This window comes from Rhineura floridana, chromosome 3 (genome assembly GCF_030035675.1).
Source record: "Rhineura floridana isolate rRhiFlo1 chromosome 3, rRhiFlo1.hap2, whole genome shotgun sequence".
NCBI lineage: Eukaryota > Metazoa > Chordata > Lepidosauria > Squamata > Rhineuridae > Rhineura > Rhineura floridana.
In genome coordinates, this window is record NC_084482.1 from 217,475,653 (window position 1) to 217,490,767 (window position 15,115).

At 47.7% G+C, this 15,115-nt stretch overlaps 1 protein-coding gene across 2 annotated transcripts in view; it reads right to left on the reverse strand.

Moving 5' to 3' along the window:
* LOC133381560 (alpha-2-macroglobulin-like) overlaps positions 1–15,115 on the reverse strand; it is a 74,421-nt gene that overhangs the window by 45,197 nt on the left and 14,109 nt on the right. For both annotated transcript variants that reach the window (XM_061620812.1, XM_061620811.1), the window contains exons 6-15: positions 12,879–13,047; positions 12,163–12,247; positions 10,288–10,435; positions 9,219–9,333; positions 7,518–7,627; positions 7,047–7,208; positions 4,612–4,863; positions 3,053–3,116; positions 1,034–1,176; positions 613–762 (exon numbers count right to left, since the gene is read on the reverse strand). In XM_061620812.1, coding sequence (XP_061476796.1) covers positions 613–762; positions 1,034–1,176; positions 3,053–3,116; positions 4,612–4,863; positions 7,047–7,208; positions 7,518–7,627; positions 9,219–9,333; positions 10,288–10,435; positions 12,163–12,247; positions 12,879–13,047 — 1,398 coding nt within the window. The remainder of the gene's footprint in view (positions 1–612; positions 763–1,033; positions 1,177–3,052; positions 3,117–4,611; positions 4,864–7,046; positions 7,209–7,517; positions 7,628–9,218; positions 9,334–10,287; positions 10,436–12,162; positions 12,248–12,878; positions 13,048–15,115) is intronic.

Below are 15,115 nucleotides of genomic sequence, written 5' to 3' on the forward strand. Positions count from 1 at the left end.
TGAACTAGATACACCAAAGCTCTGAATCAGTATGTTTCTGGTGTTAATATGGGTGTGTGTGGCTTGTGAAGGCTCCTATTACCTCCATCACTGGAGCAAAGAAATGCACTAGTTCTGAACCCAGTTTGCAACTGTTTTTAAAGGTCTCTGCATGATGAAGGGTAAACACACACACACATGTAGTAGGTAAAAAAATGGGAGTGCAAGACCCTCACCATCATGATACACATTTTTGTTTTTGTCGGGGAGAAAACGATTTCTTCCATTGAACAGAGTTCATTCTCTCCCCCCCGTGCCCCAATTTCTACATTAGAGCCAACATCTCCTGCATTTCCAAACTTTCTTTAAAGGAGCCAGCACTGCAAGACTTCCCCGCCTCATGGCTTAATAAACCAACCAACAAACCGTGGTTTAGTGTTACATGCAAACCAAGCCAGTGCATGGGAGAGGCGAGACAACGCAGCCACTCCATCAGATCAGGTCATCTGAGAACAGTTGCCATTTACCTGTTTATCTTCCTAGGAAAGGAAGTTTGGCACGGGGTTGGGAGGTCAGGAAATGGCTCTAAAAATGTTACACCCAAGGACAGCTACAAAGGCAGCTTGGACTCACAGTCTGAGGAGAAAGCTCAGCTTCAGGCTTCAAGAGAAAGACACTCTTATCCACAGCTCGGATGGCACAGAGGGAACCTTTGGCGGCTGCAACATGAAGCTGAGTTTGGCTGCCGGGGAGGCCTTCGGGTTCAGGGAACCACAATTTCACCTGGAAACATAATAAAGGGCCTTTGAAGAGTTCATCCCTGTGCACAAGAGCATAGAACAATCCCTCGTGGGGATTGGGTTTCTCAGTTTGAGTTTCTCAGCTCTGCAGCTTCCAACGAGCTGATATTTTACTGGTCCAGCAGGTAAAATGCTCATTTATTGGGTAACAAGTTGGCTGAACAAAGTGAGATCTTTGGCAAGGCACCAGAGAAGGAGCCAATGGCCTCTCGGCCATGCCTGCACTGGGTCTTAGAGAATCCCCGCAACCTCACCTTGTTTGCAAAGCAGTTCTCAACGGCGAAATCTGCCGAGTGGGCAACTAGTTCTCCGCTGGGCAAAATGGCGTACAGAAGTAGACGAGCCAATGGAGCGGTTTCCACATCCACAGAGAGGTCCAGAGTAAAGACCCCTTTAGCTGGTGAGTTAAGCCATTCACCAAGGGATGGGGGGAAGAGAGAGAGAGAGATTACAGGAATTAATTCCAAGGCAGCACCTTTGGCGGAGCTTGAAGTTGTGAAGGGAACCACTGAGAAAATACTGAGGAGACATTGAACCAGGACATATGAGAACAAGAAGTTAAAAAGATTCCACTATACTGCTTCCCCAACCTCTGTGGCCAGGGCTGGCACCAGAGGACAGCCAGGTCAGGCCCTGCCCAAGGGCCCCTGTGGACCTCCTTAGGGTGAGGGGGTAGCGCTCCCCTTCTGCGAACCTCAGCAGGGTCAACTCCCAACCCTGCCACAAATCACAGAAAGAGAGCTCCCAGCCCCGCCCAGACTGTGTGGGACCGTGGTGCCCACCCACTCCATCTACCTCTCCTCTCTTTCTGTGAGTGCCCTGCGTGCTGTGAATGCAGCTGCCATCAACCAAGATGGTGGCAAAGGCTTCTCTAAGGAGCCGATGCCCCTACTGCCATCTTGGTTGATGGTGGGCATGTGCATGCACATAGTGTAGTGCATATGCATGCCATCAACCAAGATGGTGGCAGGGGCACCAGCCCCTTAGAGAAGCCTCCACTGCCATTTTAGTTGATGGCAGCGGCCTGCTCTCGTAGCGCACAGGGCTTTCAGAAAGAGAGGAGAGGTAGGGGGAGCAGGCGAGTGCCACGGCCCACAAGATCTGCTGGGAGTGGAGGGGGCACCATTGGCCCTGTGAAGGCTGGCACCCAAGGGCCTAGATGTGCCTGGTGCAGGTCCTGCCTGTGCCTTCTCCTTTCCACCTAGGGCTGGACCAGAGGCGAAGCAGACTGGCAGCTTAATTTTATTCAACACAGATAACAATAGAATATCCAGGGGGTGCCAACCTTCTAGGACCAGAGGGAACATTTCAAATTTTGAGAGAGTGCTGGGGGGGGGTTGGAATTCCCTCCCCTCAAATATTAGACAGGCGCCATCTCTGTTATCTTTTCGTTGCCTACTGAAGACCTTCTTCTTTCAACAAGCCTATTCAGTAGAGACCTTATCCCAGGCTGCGTCTGTGTTGGAATTGCTTTTTAAGATGTTTTTTAACCTTTTCTTTTTTTCTTTTCTTTTTTTAAATGATGTTTTTAAAGCTTTTTTTAAAAAAATGTTTTTAACAATGTTTTGTTCTAATATATTTTAAAACCTGTTTTTATGATGTTTTAAAGTGTTTTCAGTGCTTTTGCTTGCTGCCCTGAGCTCCTACTGGGAAGAAGGGCAGGATATAAATCTAATCAACAAACAAATAAATAAAATAAAAATAATTTCTAGGCTGATCTCAGGTGAACCCAGTGGAGGATAAATGCATCCTGATTGCTAGGGAAAAGGGAAGGGCAGACTATGGAAATTTCCAAGGATTGGGGGGGAACACAGAAGCAGGAAGAGTGCACTAAAAGGAGGGCTTAGAAGGGGCACTTGCACATTTTGCTCTGTAACCTACTTTCTAGGAAGGCTACAGACTGACTTCTTTTAAAAAAGGAAAAGGAAAGGTAAACTCAGATTCTGGATTACTACTGGGTGCACCAGGAAAGGCCTTCATGGGCATGAGGTTGGTGAACCCCCCACTACACTGCACCTGAAGGGAGCTTGGAGGAGTGTAGGGCAGCCCTGCGTGGTCCCCAGAGGTCTCTCCTCTATCACTCCCTGCCACTCGCTCACCACCCTCCTGGGCACTTCCAATCTACCCACTCAAATGAATGCAACACAACAAACTGAACAGGGAACATGATGGGGTCCCACCCATCTCCGTTCATGGAAACGGCACGTGGTTAACAGGCGAGAACAGTAGAACGAATGAAAGGGGCAGGGGCGGGAAATTGGGGTGGCACTGACCTTTTCTGTGCTCCTTAGGAAGAACCTGGGTCCCCGATTGCATGATATTCCCCTTCGCCATCACCTGCATGGGAGGAGGGAGACTCCTGATCAGGACGGAGGAGGCGAATGTCTGGTTGCACCAAACTATTAGCAATTCTTATGCTTAGGGAGGCAGAGGCAGTGGTAGCTGGGTCTCTTTGGGACTCGTGAGGTGTAAGGCAATGGTAGGCAGAACCGGAACCAATGGCAGGTTGAACCTACCGGTTCGAGTTTCCCCACCTCCTCTATGCTGAGATCTACAAGGGGCAACCCTGAAGCTAAGGAAGTGAAATCTGAAAGCCAGCCCCCTCCCTGGGGGGGAGACAAGTAAGTCTTGTAAGAAGGCAGACAGGTAGGGGCTGGCTGAGGGCAGACTGAGGTCGATGGGGCAGTGCCCAATTTGCCCCAGGGGATCAGCCTCCACTGGCCATAGAAACGCCTTCTCTCTGATACTGCCAAGTGAATTGCAGGCATCCCTGATTCCAGCTTTGCAATTTGGAATCAAGTGCAGTTGAGCAGCTGGACGTGACATGGGATGGCCACCACCTCGAAAGACAGCTTCCATATGAAGTTTGTCTCATTTTATTGCTTTATCTTGCCTTGTGCCAGAACATCCGTGGCTGCTGTGCCAGAATACACTAGGCTAAAAGGAACGATCCAAATGAAAACCCACTTAATAGTTAAAAGATAAATCTAAGAAAAAACAGTAGCTGCTGTTCAGGTTGAAACAGCAATCACATCTCCTATCCCCCCCCCCAGGAACATTCAGAAATATTTATGTATTTATATATTTATATCCCGCCCTTCCTCCCATCTGAACCCTTCTCCTTATAAAGCAAGCTGTGATGGTCAGACAGGCCTCTTTTGGGCTGTGAACACATTAGACCCCTACAGCAAAACATCAAGAACATATCAGTAAAAACTGGTTTGTGGGGGGGGGGGAAGTCAAGGTCTAGAGGCCTGTCTGAACAATACTGTTTTTAAAAGACATCGGAAAGAAAGCAGGAATGACTCCTCTATGGCCAAGGAGTTCCACAGGACAGGGCCTGCTGGGCAAAAGGCTCACTCTCTGGTGAAGGCCAACTGAACCTCAGTGGTGTGACGTGGGGGAACCACCAAAAGTACCCATCAGAAAATCTCAGTGAACCCCCAGAACAAATATGGGGTGCCACTGAACTAACTTGTTCTGTCAGCGCAAGGATTATCACAAGAGAACTCCCTCCCCCTTTCCTCCTGCCACGTGCCACCTAAAACTCCAGATTACCCCAACCCTCCAGAGCAGATTTGGGTAGGGCTTGTGTGAGGTGAGGAGGGGTTGGAGTTCGTTTACACAAGCAGTAATCCTTCCATTGATGGATCGAGTTAGCTGATGGTGCACAGGGCTACCGCATTATCAATTTTGTCTCTGAGTCATCTGGCCTAGTCTCGTCTATGCCCAGTGACGCTGGTCTGATTTCTAAGATCCTTCTTCCCTGGACGTTCTCCCTCGTGGTTCGAACCCTTGCAGCTGAAGCAAAGGTCAGATCATTCAGGCTTACCACATAGTGAAAGACAATATCTGTCTCTTCACCTCCGTCTGTTCCACGACGCAGTCTCTTTTCATCTGGCTTCAGGACGTAATGCACTCGGACCTGCTGAATGTGACTGCAGGCTAACGTCCCAGGAGCAGGCTCAATGTGGAGGTAGCTTTGGCTCGGTGAATAAAAACGTGATGCAGAGTGATATGCAGCTTGGTGACGGGGAGTGAGCCAGTTCCACTGACTACACATTGGGTCCGATCTATAAATTGTCTTTTAAAAAAAAAGAAATATGAAAGAGAGGAAAACAACAGAGTCCCAGATGTTGGCCTACAACATCTTCTAAAATAATGTCTTTTGTTCATGTCACAGGGATGGAAAGATCTATCCATTTCAATTCTCTCAGCTCCTTATTTTTCTAATTTTAAACTCAGTTCTCTACATTCCTACAGCAATTTGCTATTTTTTAAAAAAATCGTCATGAAAATTTTCCAGCATTTTAGTGCAAATGTTTCCTAGTAAACACATTTTCGTTGGCGTTTTTTGATTAATGTACACATTTTTGCAAGCAATTTCTTCTCGTGTAATACATTTTCTATTTTTTTCACCAATATATTCATTTTTGTGAACACTTTCCCCTAATATATGGATTTTTATAAATATACTTTGGTTGACAAACTTCATTGTAAATCCGAATAAGTGTGAATTTTGAAGGACAGCTGAGTTTCAGTTCTCATATTGTTTCGGAAAGTGCAAATTTGAAAGATTCAGCTTCAAATGCGAACAGAATCAAACTTCTCACCCATCCGCACCATGTCCTCTCTTTATTCTCCTCTGGAAGCAGTTTATCAGGGTGAGTAGGAGAAGCACTGAGTGCTTCCAGACAGTAACTGTTTTCAGGTGGGATTCAATTACATTCAGGGCTGGCACCAGAGGGAGGCCAGGTTGGGCCGTAGCTGAGGGCACCTGGGCCCCAAGGCCCCCCTGAAGAGCTCCTCCTTAGAGTGGGTGGGTAGCGCTCCCTTCCACAATGTGCGGCAGCATTGCCTCCCGACTCTGCTGCAGGTCATGAGAGGGAGCTCCCAGCTTCCTCCTACCGCCATGTAGGCCCACAACATCTGCCTGCATGCCCCACCTACCTCTCCCTTGATGTAAATGATGGCTGCGCTGCAGGCGCAACCCTGCCATCAACCAAGATGGCAGCCGAGGTTTCCCTAAGGGGCTAATGCCCCTGCTGCCATCTTGGTTGATGGCAGCAAAGTGCACACGTAGCACACATGCATGCCATCAATCAAGATGGCAGCAGAGGCATCAACACCTTAGAGAAGCCTTGGACGCCATCTTGGTTGATGGCAGGCACGCGTGCACAGCGCAGGCAGCATTCACAAAGGGAAAGGTAGGTAAGTGCAGAATGCTTGCTTGCATGCATGTGTGTGCCGTGGCCTGGGCAGGCTGGTGCCCAAGGTCCCCGGCATGCCTGGCGCCAGCCCTGATTACATTGATTCATTAAATAGCCCACATCACCTAATCTCCTTGCAAACAGATAAGGATGAATGCTCAAGAACCAGGTTGTCTGGAAGCACCACTGCCTGAAGGCTAGAAAAGAGGGAGGTGGTGCGTAGGGGAACAATTGCCGTGGTCTCCTCTATTTTAGAGAATCATCAGTGCCTGTGTGATATCGACAGCCATTAAACCAACCTCGGGCTTCCTCTCAGACCTATTTGCATGTCTAGCAACCAACATGCTGCTCATAAAAGAAAGGGGAAAACACATGCTTAAGCTGCCTGGAAGATGAAAAAAGAGTCAAAAGCTAACACAGCCACCCTGTAGTGAGCAAGAGCACAGACAGTCCCATTCTTTGATGGCATTTTCTTAGTCCCAATTAGGGATGGGGGAGAAATTCAATTCAGTCTGCATTTTAAGCCGAATCTATCAAATTTGCCGTTTCCAAAACAGTCTAAGAACTGAAACTCAGCCGTCCTTCGAAGCTTGCACTTATCCCAATCTTGCAATGCAGTTTGTCAACCAATGTTTTCAAAAATGCATATATTAGGGGAAAGTGTGCATCAAAATGAATATATGAGTGAAACTAGCATGCTAAAATGCATTATATGATGCAAAAGTGTGTGCATTTGCCTACAAAACTGTGTGCATTAGGAGAAACCGGTGCTAAAATGTTGGAGAATTTTCGTAAGGATTTTATTTTTTTTTTAAATTGCAAATTGCTGCAGAATTGTGGAGAACCGATTGGAAAATTAAGCATATTTTGGACTGAGAAATAGAGATCCAGAAAAAGGTGATGGAGGAGAAAGCAGAAAGAAGGGCCAGCAGGCTAAGGGGGCGCAGAGACTCATAGTAATAATTTCCCAGTTCCACCTCCCATTGAACTCTTCTTCTGTGTGTGTGTGTGTGTTTACATTAAAGCCCCACTTAATTTCATTCTCTGAAACACTCACCTGGATCCTGATCGAGTCATCCGTGAAGTTAGCAGTGTCTATGGAAAACTGGACTCGTCCTTGGGCATCAGTTGTGTAGTTGGTCTTGGGTCCTGACGGCTCCGCATGAATCTCAACAGTTTTGTTGGCGATTGGCACATTGGCACCGTCCACGAGCTTTGCCTAGACATGCAGAACCCGACACAGACAGAGGGCCGGTTTTATTACCGATGGAGAGGGGGAGATGATCGTCTGCAGGGGTGCAATTCTGTGCACAGGTAGATGGAGGTGGGGAGAAGGACTGTGGGCATTGCAAAAGGCATCAGGATTTCAGATGGGGCATCCCAGAGGACCACAGCAGGCTGGACTCGGAGGGGCGTGAGCTGAATTCCAAACTAACCCCGGGCACTCCTGTTCCAGGGCAGGGAACGTTTCTAGAACAAATATTTGTGGTGTCATGGATGGTGGAGGGGACCTCTCAGCCAGCCTCACCTGCCCGAAAAAGGGGATCCCAGGCTTGTAGTAAGAGTCGACTCTTTCAAAGGTGACTGTGCTCAGAGTCTGAGTAATGGCGATGGAAGCCGAACCGGTCAATTCCACCTCTGCCAAAAACAAAAGAACAAAGGAACGGGGTGAGGAACCGTACAGATGGAAGGATGTGTCCATTTTGGTTCCCGCCATTTCCCATTTCCCCCCCAATCTTAAATTCAGTTCTCCACATTTCTCCAGCAATTTGTGATTTCTTTATTTAAAAAAAAATCCTCAAGAACGTTCTTCAGCATTTTAGTGCAAATTTGTCCTACCAAACACCCTTTGTATGCCGTTTTGACCAATGCACCCACTTTTGCAAGCAATCTCTCCTAAAGGCAATCTCGTTTCAGATGCTGTTTTCACTAATAAATTCATTCATATGCCCTCCTCGCCCTTACATGTGCATGTTTGCAAACACTGTTTGGCTGGAGAACTGCATTGCAAAACACAGTGCGAAATTTTGAAGGATGTCTGAGTTTTGGCTCTTGTGTTGTCGAGGAAAGCACCAATTGGACCATTTCGGCTTTCAGCGGGAACTGAACCTAACGTCTCCCCCACTCGTATAAGCTGGGTGGCATCTCATTCCTTTAGGAACACATGAAGCCGCCTTTTCCACAGTCAGACTTTCACCCCGTCTAGCTCAGTAATGTCCACACATGGAACCCGGGACCTTCCAGTGCAAAGCAGATCCTCAAGCCCTGACAGGCAGCCCTTCTTGCTCACCTGCCAGCGGAAAGCTCCTCGGCAGGCGGCCCTTGCGGCCTCTGCTGCTGGCCTCCAGTTCACTGGAAGGCCATCCTTCTCTTGCCAGACCAGATTACTTCTCCCTCTAGCCTAGCGTTATCTCCCACTCTGACTGTCAGCAGCCTTGTCCCACCCTCTGTGCAACCTGATCCTTTTTATGTAGGGGTGTGGGACCCAGCCTTGGGGGACTGGGTGCGGCCCTCCAGCTCTCGCTCTCCGGCCCTTAGGATTCTCTCTGCAGGCCACACCCTCTCATCCCAAGCCACACCCAGCGATGATCCTGCTTCACACCTTCCGGGGTTTTTCCCCTGGCTGGACTGTGAAAGTGCCCCTTGCCTACCTGGATGGAGGTGTGTGTGTGTGAGAGTGTGCGCACACACTCACACACATGTACCAACTTTTGACTTCCTGTGGAAAGATCATTGACACCTCTCTTTCTCCACCCACTTTTTGTCTCTGGCCCTGTCTGTCTCCGGCATGAGGCTCCCGGGAGGTTGCTCGGGAAGGAATGCGGCCCTTGGGCTGGAAAAAAGTTTCCCCACAGCCCTGCTTTAAGGGGAGAGGCAGGTGGGGTTGAACCCGGGTCATTCTGCATGCAGAGGCAGTGTGGTGGTTAGAGTGTCAGACTAAGACCTGGGAGAGGCCAGGGTTCGAATCCCCACTCAGCCAAGAAGCTCGCTGGGTGACCTTGGGCCAGTCACACTATCTCAGCCTAGCCTACCTCACAGGGTTGCTGTGAGATGAAATGCAGAGGGAGGAGAGCCACCGAAGCCACCTGGAGCTCCTTGGTGGAAAGGTGGAATAGACATGAAATAGTGAAACAGGGAATGTTCAGCCACAGGACTATGGTCTTTCAGTGGCTACGTTGCCTTCCCATTCTGTTCTGCGCACACAGCCCTGCCGTTGGAGGAAGCCTACCTGTGCCTTCCTCCTTAATCTTGCCTTCCACGTCAATGTTCATCGCGTATCCCATCCGCTTCAGCTGGAACACCTTCGTTTTCACCACTTGAGAGAAACAGCCCTTGCTGTCTGACTGCGCGGGAAGCCACAGAGTCACAGGTTAGCATTGAGAATTGTCTCTCTAGGAATTCCCTAGACATGGCTTCCTCCAGATGTTGGTGGACTCCAACTCCCATCGTCCCTGACCATTGGCCATGTCGGCTCCAGGGCCGATGGGAGTTGTCATCCAAAAACATCTGGAGGAGACCACGTGGGGGCCACCCCTGCTCAAAGGTTGAGTATGTTTAATAGATTCAACTGCTGGTCTCTACTTACAAGCTCACCTCTAGACTTGACTTAATCCTCAGCTCTTGATGCCTTCATCTTAATACTTTTTTACTCTGAGATTTTCCTTACTCAGTCTGTTCTCACTAGTCATAATAATCAACTAGTCCTCATGGCCTTCTGAATTATCAGTCCTTCCCCACATTCTCACCTTTTTCTTACAACATCTCTTACTGCGGCCACAGCCAACCTGGCACCCCCCCCCACAGATGCTTTGGACTACAACTCCCATCCCAATCAGCCCCAGCCAGCGTGGCTCTAACCCAAACTGTGGTTCCCAAACTGTGGTCGGCCAGCTTCATTCAGGCGGTCCGTGGTGGCATGTGTGCATTCAATATCCATCTTGCTATTTAATTCACCTTACGCTGTATTTCATATTGTGTGTTCTATGGAATGAAAATCTTAATACAATACTATTGAAAAGAAGCTGCGATTAAGAATCACACAGCATCTGGCGCAGCGCATTACACTTGCTACAACAGGTGGAAAAATTAATTAAGTGGTCCAAGCAAGAGCAGCAGCCATTTTCAAGGGCTCCGGGGGAGCGGGGGTAGTTTGGTAACCACTGCTCCAAACTCAAATCATTTTATGTGATGGACACAAAACCCTGTCCGGTCCTCCTCCTCTTCCTCTTGCACCTTCCTCGAATGTCCAGCTAGACTGCAAGTCTGTCTTGGACCAAAGTTGCATTCTTGGGACTCACCTCTCCACTGAACTCTTCGCAAACAGCGTCTGACTCTGGCCCGTAACATTGGCTTGTAGAATCGTAATAATGAGGTCTTCCAGAATCGGTGTACTTCCGACAAACACGCATCTTCACCAGGCCAGGGACAGCCTTCCCGTAAGTATACCTGGAGCCAGGAACAGCCATAGAGAGCTCTGATTAATAGGATAGATAGGGAAGAGACTTCTCTCTGTGTGTGTGTGTGTGTGTGTGTGTTTCCTGAAGATGTGTGTTGTCCAGAGTTTGGGAAGAAGATTGCATAAGAGCAGAGGACAATGCATCATACATAAGAACTTAAAAGGGGCCTGGTGGATCACACCAAAGGCCATCTAGTCCAGCATCCTGTTCTTGCTGTAGCCAAGCAGACGCCTATAGGACACCCACAAGCAGGACTGAGTGCAAGAGCACTCTCCTCTCCTGCGGTTTTCAGCAACTGGTATTCAGAACAGAGCTTGGAAAAGTTACTTCTCCCATCAGCCCCAGCCAGCATGGTCACTGGATTGGGCTGATGGGAGTTGTAGTTCCAAAAAGTAACATTTCCAAGCTCTGATTCAGAAACACACACTACCTCTGACTATGGAGGCAGAGCCCAGCCATCCCGGCTAGTAACCACTGATAGCCTTTTCCTCCATGAATTTGCCTAATCCTCTTTTAAAGCCATCCAGCTTGGTGGCCATCACTGCCTCTTGTGGGAGCGACTTCCAGGTTTTGCATATGTTAAGGGAAAGCGTGCATAAAAATGAACATGTGAGTGAAAATGACATGCAAAAATACAGAGCTTGGAAAAGTTCCTTTTTTTAACTACAACTCCCATCAGCCCCAGCCAGCATGGCCACTGGCTGGGGCTGATGGGAGCTGTAGTTCAAAAAAGGAACTTTTCCAAGCTCTGCCTGCAAAAATGCATTACATGAGGAGAAATTGTTTGCAAAAAGTTTAGTTTAGAAAAAAAAAAGGCGAGGAAGAGGCGACATGAGAGAAGCGTACAAAATGATGACAGAAGTGTGTAAAAGTAGGCCTGGCATGAAGTATGTGGATAAGGAAAAAGTTTTCTCCCTCTCTCCTAACCCTAGAACTTGTGGACGTCAAACGAAGCTGAATGTTGGAAGATTCAGGACAGACAGAAGAAAGCACTTCTTCACACAGCACAGAGTTAAACTATGGAACTCACTCCTACAAGAGGCAGCGATGGCCACAAACTTGGATGGCTTTAAAAGAGGGTTAGACAAATGCATGGAGGAAAAGGCTCTCCGTGGCTGCTAGCCATGATGGCTGCGCACTGCCTCCATGGTCAGCGGCAGTATGCTTCTCAAAACCAGTTGCCAGAAGCCGCAGGAGGGGGGAGTGCTCTTTGCGCTCAGCTCTTGCTTTCAATCTTCCTACAGGCATATAGTTGGCCACTGTGCGAACAGGATTCAGAAAAAGATGGGCCACTGGCCTGATCCAGCAGGCTATTATGTCCTTATGTGTACACTAGTCAAAACTGTCAACCAAAATGTTTTGTACTAAAATGATGGAGAATTTTCAGCAGGAGCTTTTTTATTTTAAAAAAAAGATATTTACAAATTGCTGCAGAAATGTGGAGAAGTGAGTTTAAGCTTGGAAAAATTAGATGCTGAGACTGGAAATGGTCAGATCTTTCCATCTCTAGTGTGTACACAGCTTTAAGGCAGCTCCTCAAAATGTAGGTTAATGCTGCTACCATGCCCCACAGCCAGAGGTTGGTGGGAAAGGGGGCAGGAAGGAGGAGAAAGTCTAAGTAGGGGAGGTCAGCTGGCATTCCCAGTGCCCTCAACGCTCTCTGTTCTCTGGTCCCACATTTCAAGGAGGGAAACCCAGGCCTGTGGTCTCACTTACATGCCACAGACAGTCACTTTGAATTCCTCAGCCAGAATCGTTATGATCTCGGGCGCCTTCACCAAAACCTCGAATTTGGGCAACACTGCAGAAAGGGAAGGAATGCCGAGAGAAAGGAAAGTCATTTTTGCTGAATCTGCAGGCACTAAGACCCTGAAACTTTAGCAACATACGTGTCAGACCATTAAAGCACATTCCTCCCCCTCCTCCGCTGCTCAAAGAATCCTGGGAACTGTAGTTTGTTAAGGGTGCTGGGAAGTTGTGAGTTGTGTGAGAGGGAAACCACAGTTCCTAAGATTCTTCTGGGGCTGGGGGGGAAGTCACATGCTTTAAATGTGCATTGGACACGCCTTCTGTGGATGGTGTGGATCTGCCCTTGTTAAGAATGGCAGCCCAGATCTACTAATTTACATTTAATTTAATTTGCAAGGACCCCAAAGTCCTTGGAGCCAGTCAACTGCTGTGCACACAAGCTATTCCCAAGGGGTACTTGGAAAAGTTGGATTAAAAGGCTCTGCTAGGGACCCTGTCCCCATGGCATTGCGGACACTCTGATGCTATTGATGGTGTTTATATCCCACCTTCCTTTCAATCACGTGCAAAATCCACAAGACAACAGCAAAGATAAATGCAATAGCAAATACATCCCAAAACAGCCCCTTCTGCTAATTCCCCAGCATGCATGCACACTGGGGCACCTCTCATTCCTTCCTCACCATATTCCTGCATTTCAAAGGGATGTTCCACTTTCTTCCCGGAGGCTTTTTGCACCATCACTTTATAGGTTCCCAGGGAGGGCTCCTTGGAGAGATGAAAGTCGAGCTGGACTATGCCCCCCACCAGCTCCACCTCAAGCCACTGCATCAAGCGGTTCCTCTTGGGGTCCTGGAAGCCACAGGATAACACAGGGTGTCACACAAGCCACTCAGTATAACCTGATGCTGCTATTGCCAGCCCCAAAGAGGGTAATGTTGAGTGCATATATATATATATATTGTAATATTATATTTTAGGTATTTTAAATGGTATTTTAGGTATTTTAAATTGTATTTTAATTTACTCTAATGTTTTGTGTTTTTATTGTGTGTAGTTTTACATGTATGTGTGTGATTTTATTGTAAACCACCTCTGAGTGCCCCATTGTAGGGTAGAAGAGCGGGATAGAAATATTTTAAAGAAAGAAATAAATTTCAGTGGCCAGCAGACTCTGTGGCTTCTGCAAAATCTTACAGGATCGACAGCACGGTCTAGGTGTCGGTACTGGGATAAGTGTTCAAACCCTCTAAATAGGGGGCTTCTCTAATCTTCACTAGGGATGGCAACAGGCAGAAGGTCTATTTAAGGAACCATGGAAACAAATTTGCACCCAAAGAGTAGGGTTGCCAGCCCTCCAGGTTTGGCCTGGAGTCTCTTGGAATCAGCCTCCAACTCTGGGAACCTCCTGAGGCCAGTCCTGGAGACTGGAGAAGCCACCATTGCTGGAACATAGGAAAGTACCTAATACCACATCAGAGCCTCAGAGCATCCAGCTCAGTATTGTCAACACTGATTGGCAGTGGCTCTCCAGGGTTTCAGGCAGGGAGTTTTTTTCCCAGCCCTACCTCGAGATGCCGGGGATTGAACCTGGGACCTTCTGCATGCAAAGCAGGTGCTCTAAGCACTGAGCTACAGACCCTTTCCCAGTGAATGCTAAATCAGGAGCATGTGCAAGCTGCTCTTGTCCAGTCCTTCTGCCTCCCTGAACTCTTTCATAAATAAATAAATCCCTAGCCGGTTGAGCCTTTAAGGAAAGGCCGATGCTGCTGGGGGTTGTTGATTGCTTCAGCGGCGGGTCAGGGGGGTGGAGAGAGAGGAAATCAGTCCCAGGAAAATGTTGCAAAATAGAGTCTGAGCAGGAAGGTGCGGGAGGTGCGAGGGGGAAGGAGGGATGAGTCAGTAAAGAGAGGGGGGAACCATAGGCACCAGTCCCAGGTAAAGGTGGCAAAATTAAATTAGGAGACTAGAAGAGGTGCTTAAAAGGGGGACAGAGAGAAGGAGCTGGGCATTCATTCAGGCGCCAGTATGGTGCGGAGGGGCCTTCTTTAAACAGACAAAGAATGACAAGACTGTGGTGGTGAATTACATTGCAGCGGCACAGTGAAGGAGACACGACATTTGCATGACTTTAACGATGTGAAACTATCTCTCATTTAAAGCCGAATCTTTCAAAATTTTCACTTTCCAAATCAATATGAGAACCAAAGCATAGGGTTGCTTTGAAACATGCACTCATCCAAATGTTGCGATGCCGCTCTCCGACTGAACAATGTTTTCAAAAATGCACCTATGAGAGGAAAGCGGGCGTACGAATGTACATATATCACTGAAAATAATAAACAAAGATGTGACTCCGTTTAGGAGAAATGGCTTGCAAAATGCGCACTTTAGTTGATTGCATTACAAAGATGCGATTGTTAGGGGAAAGACGCACTCTAACGCTGAAGAATTTTCATGAGGATTTTTTTTTAAAAAAGAAATTGCTGCAGGAATGTGGAGAACTGCATTTAAGATTGGGAAAATGGGAAACTAAGAGAGGGAAAATGGGAAACTAAGAGAGGGAAAATGGGAAACTAAGAGAACCCTATAAGAGAAAAATCAACTCCTTTGACATGTGGTGTTGAAGGAGAGCTTTGAGCATATCATGGACTGCAAAAAAGACAAATATTTGGGTGTTAGAACAAATTAAACCAGAACTATCACTAGAAGCTAAAATGATGAAACTGAAGTTATCATACTTTGGACGCATGATGAGAAGACATGATTCACTAAAAAAAGACAATACAGAAAAAGAGAAGGGAGTAGAAAAAGAGGAAGACCAAACAAGAGATCGATTGATTCCATCAAGGAAGCCACAGACCTGAACTTAAAAGATCTGAAGACGGTGGTTCATGACAGATGCTATTGGAGGTCGCTG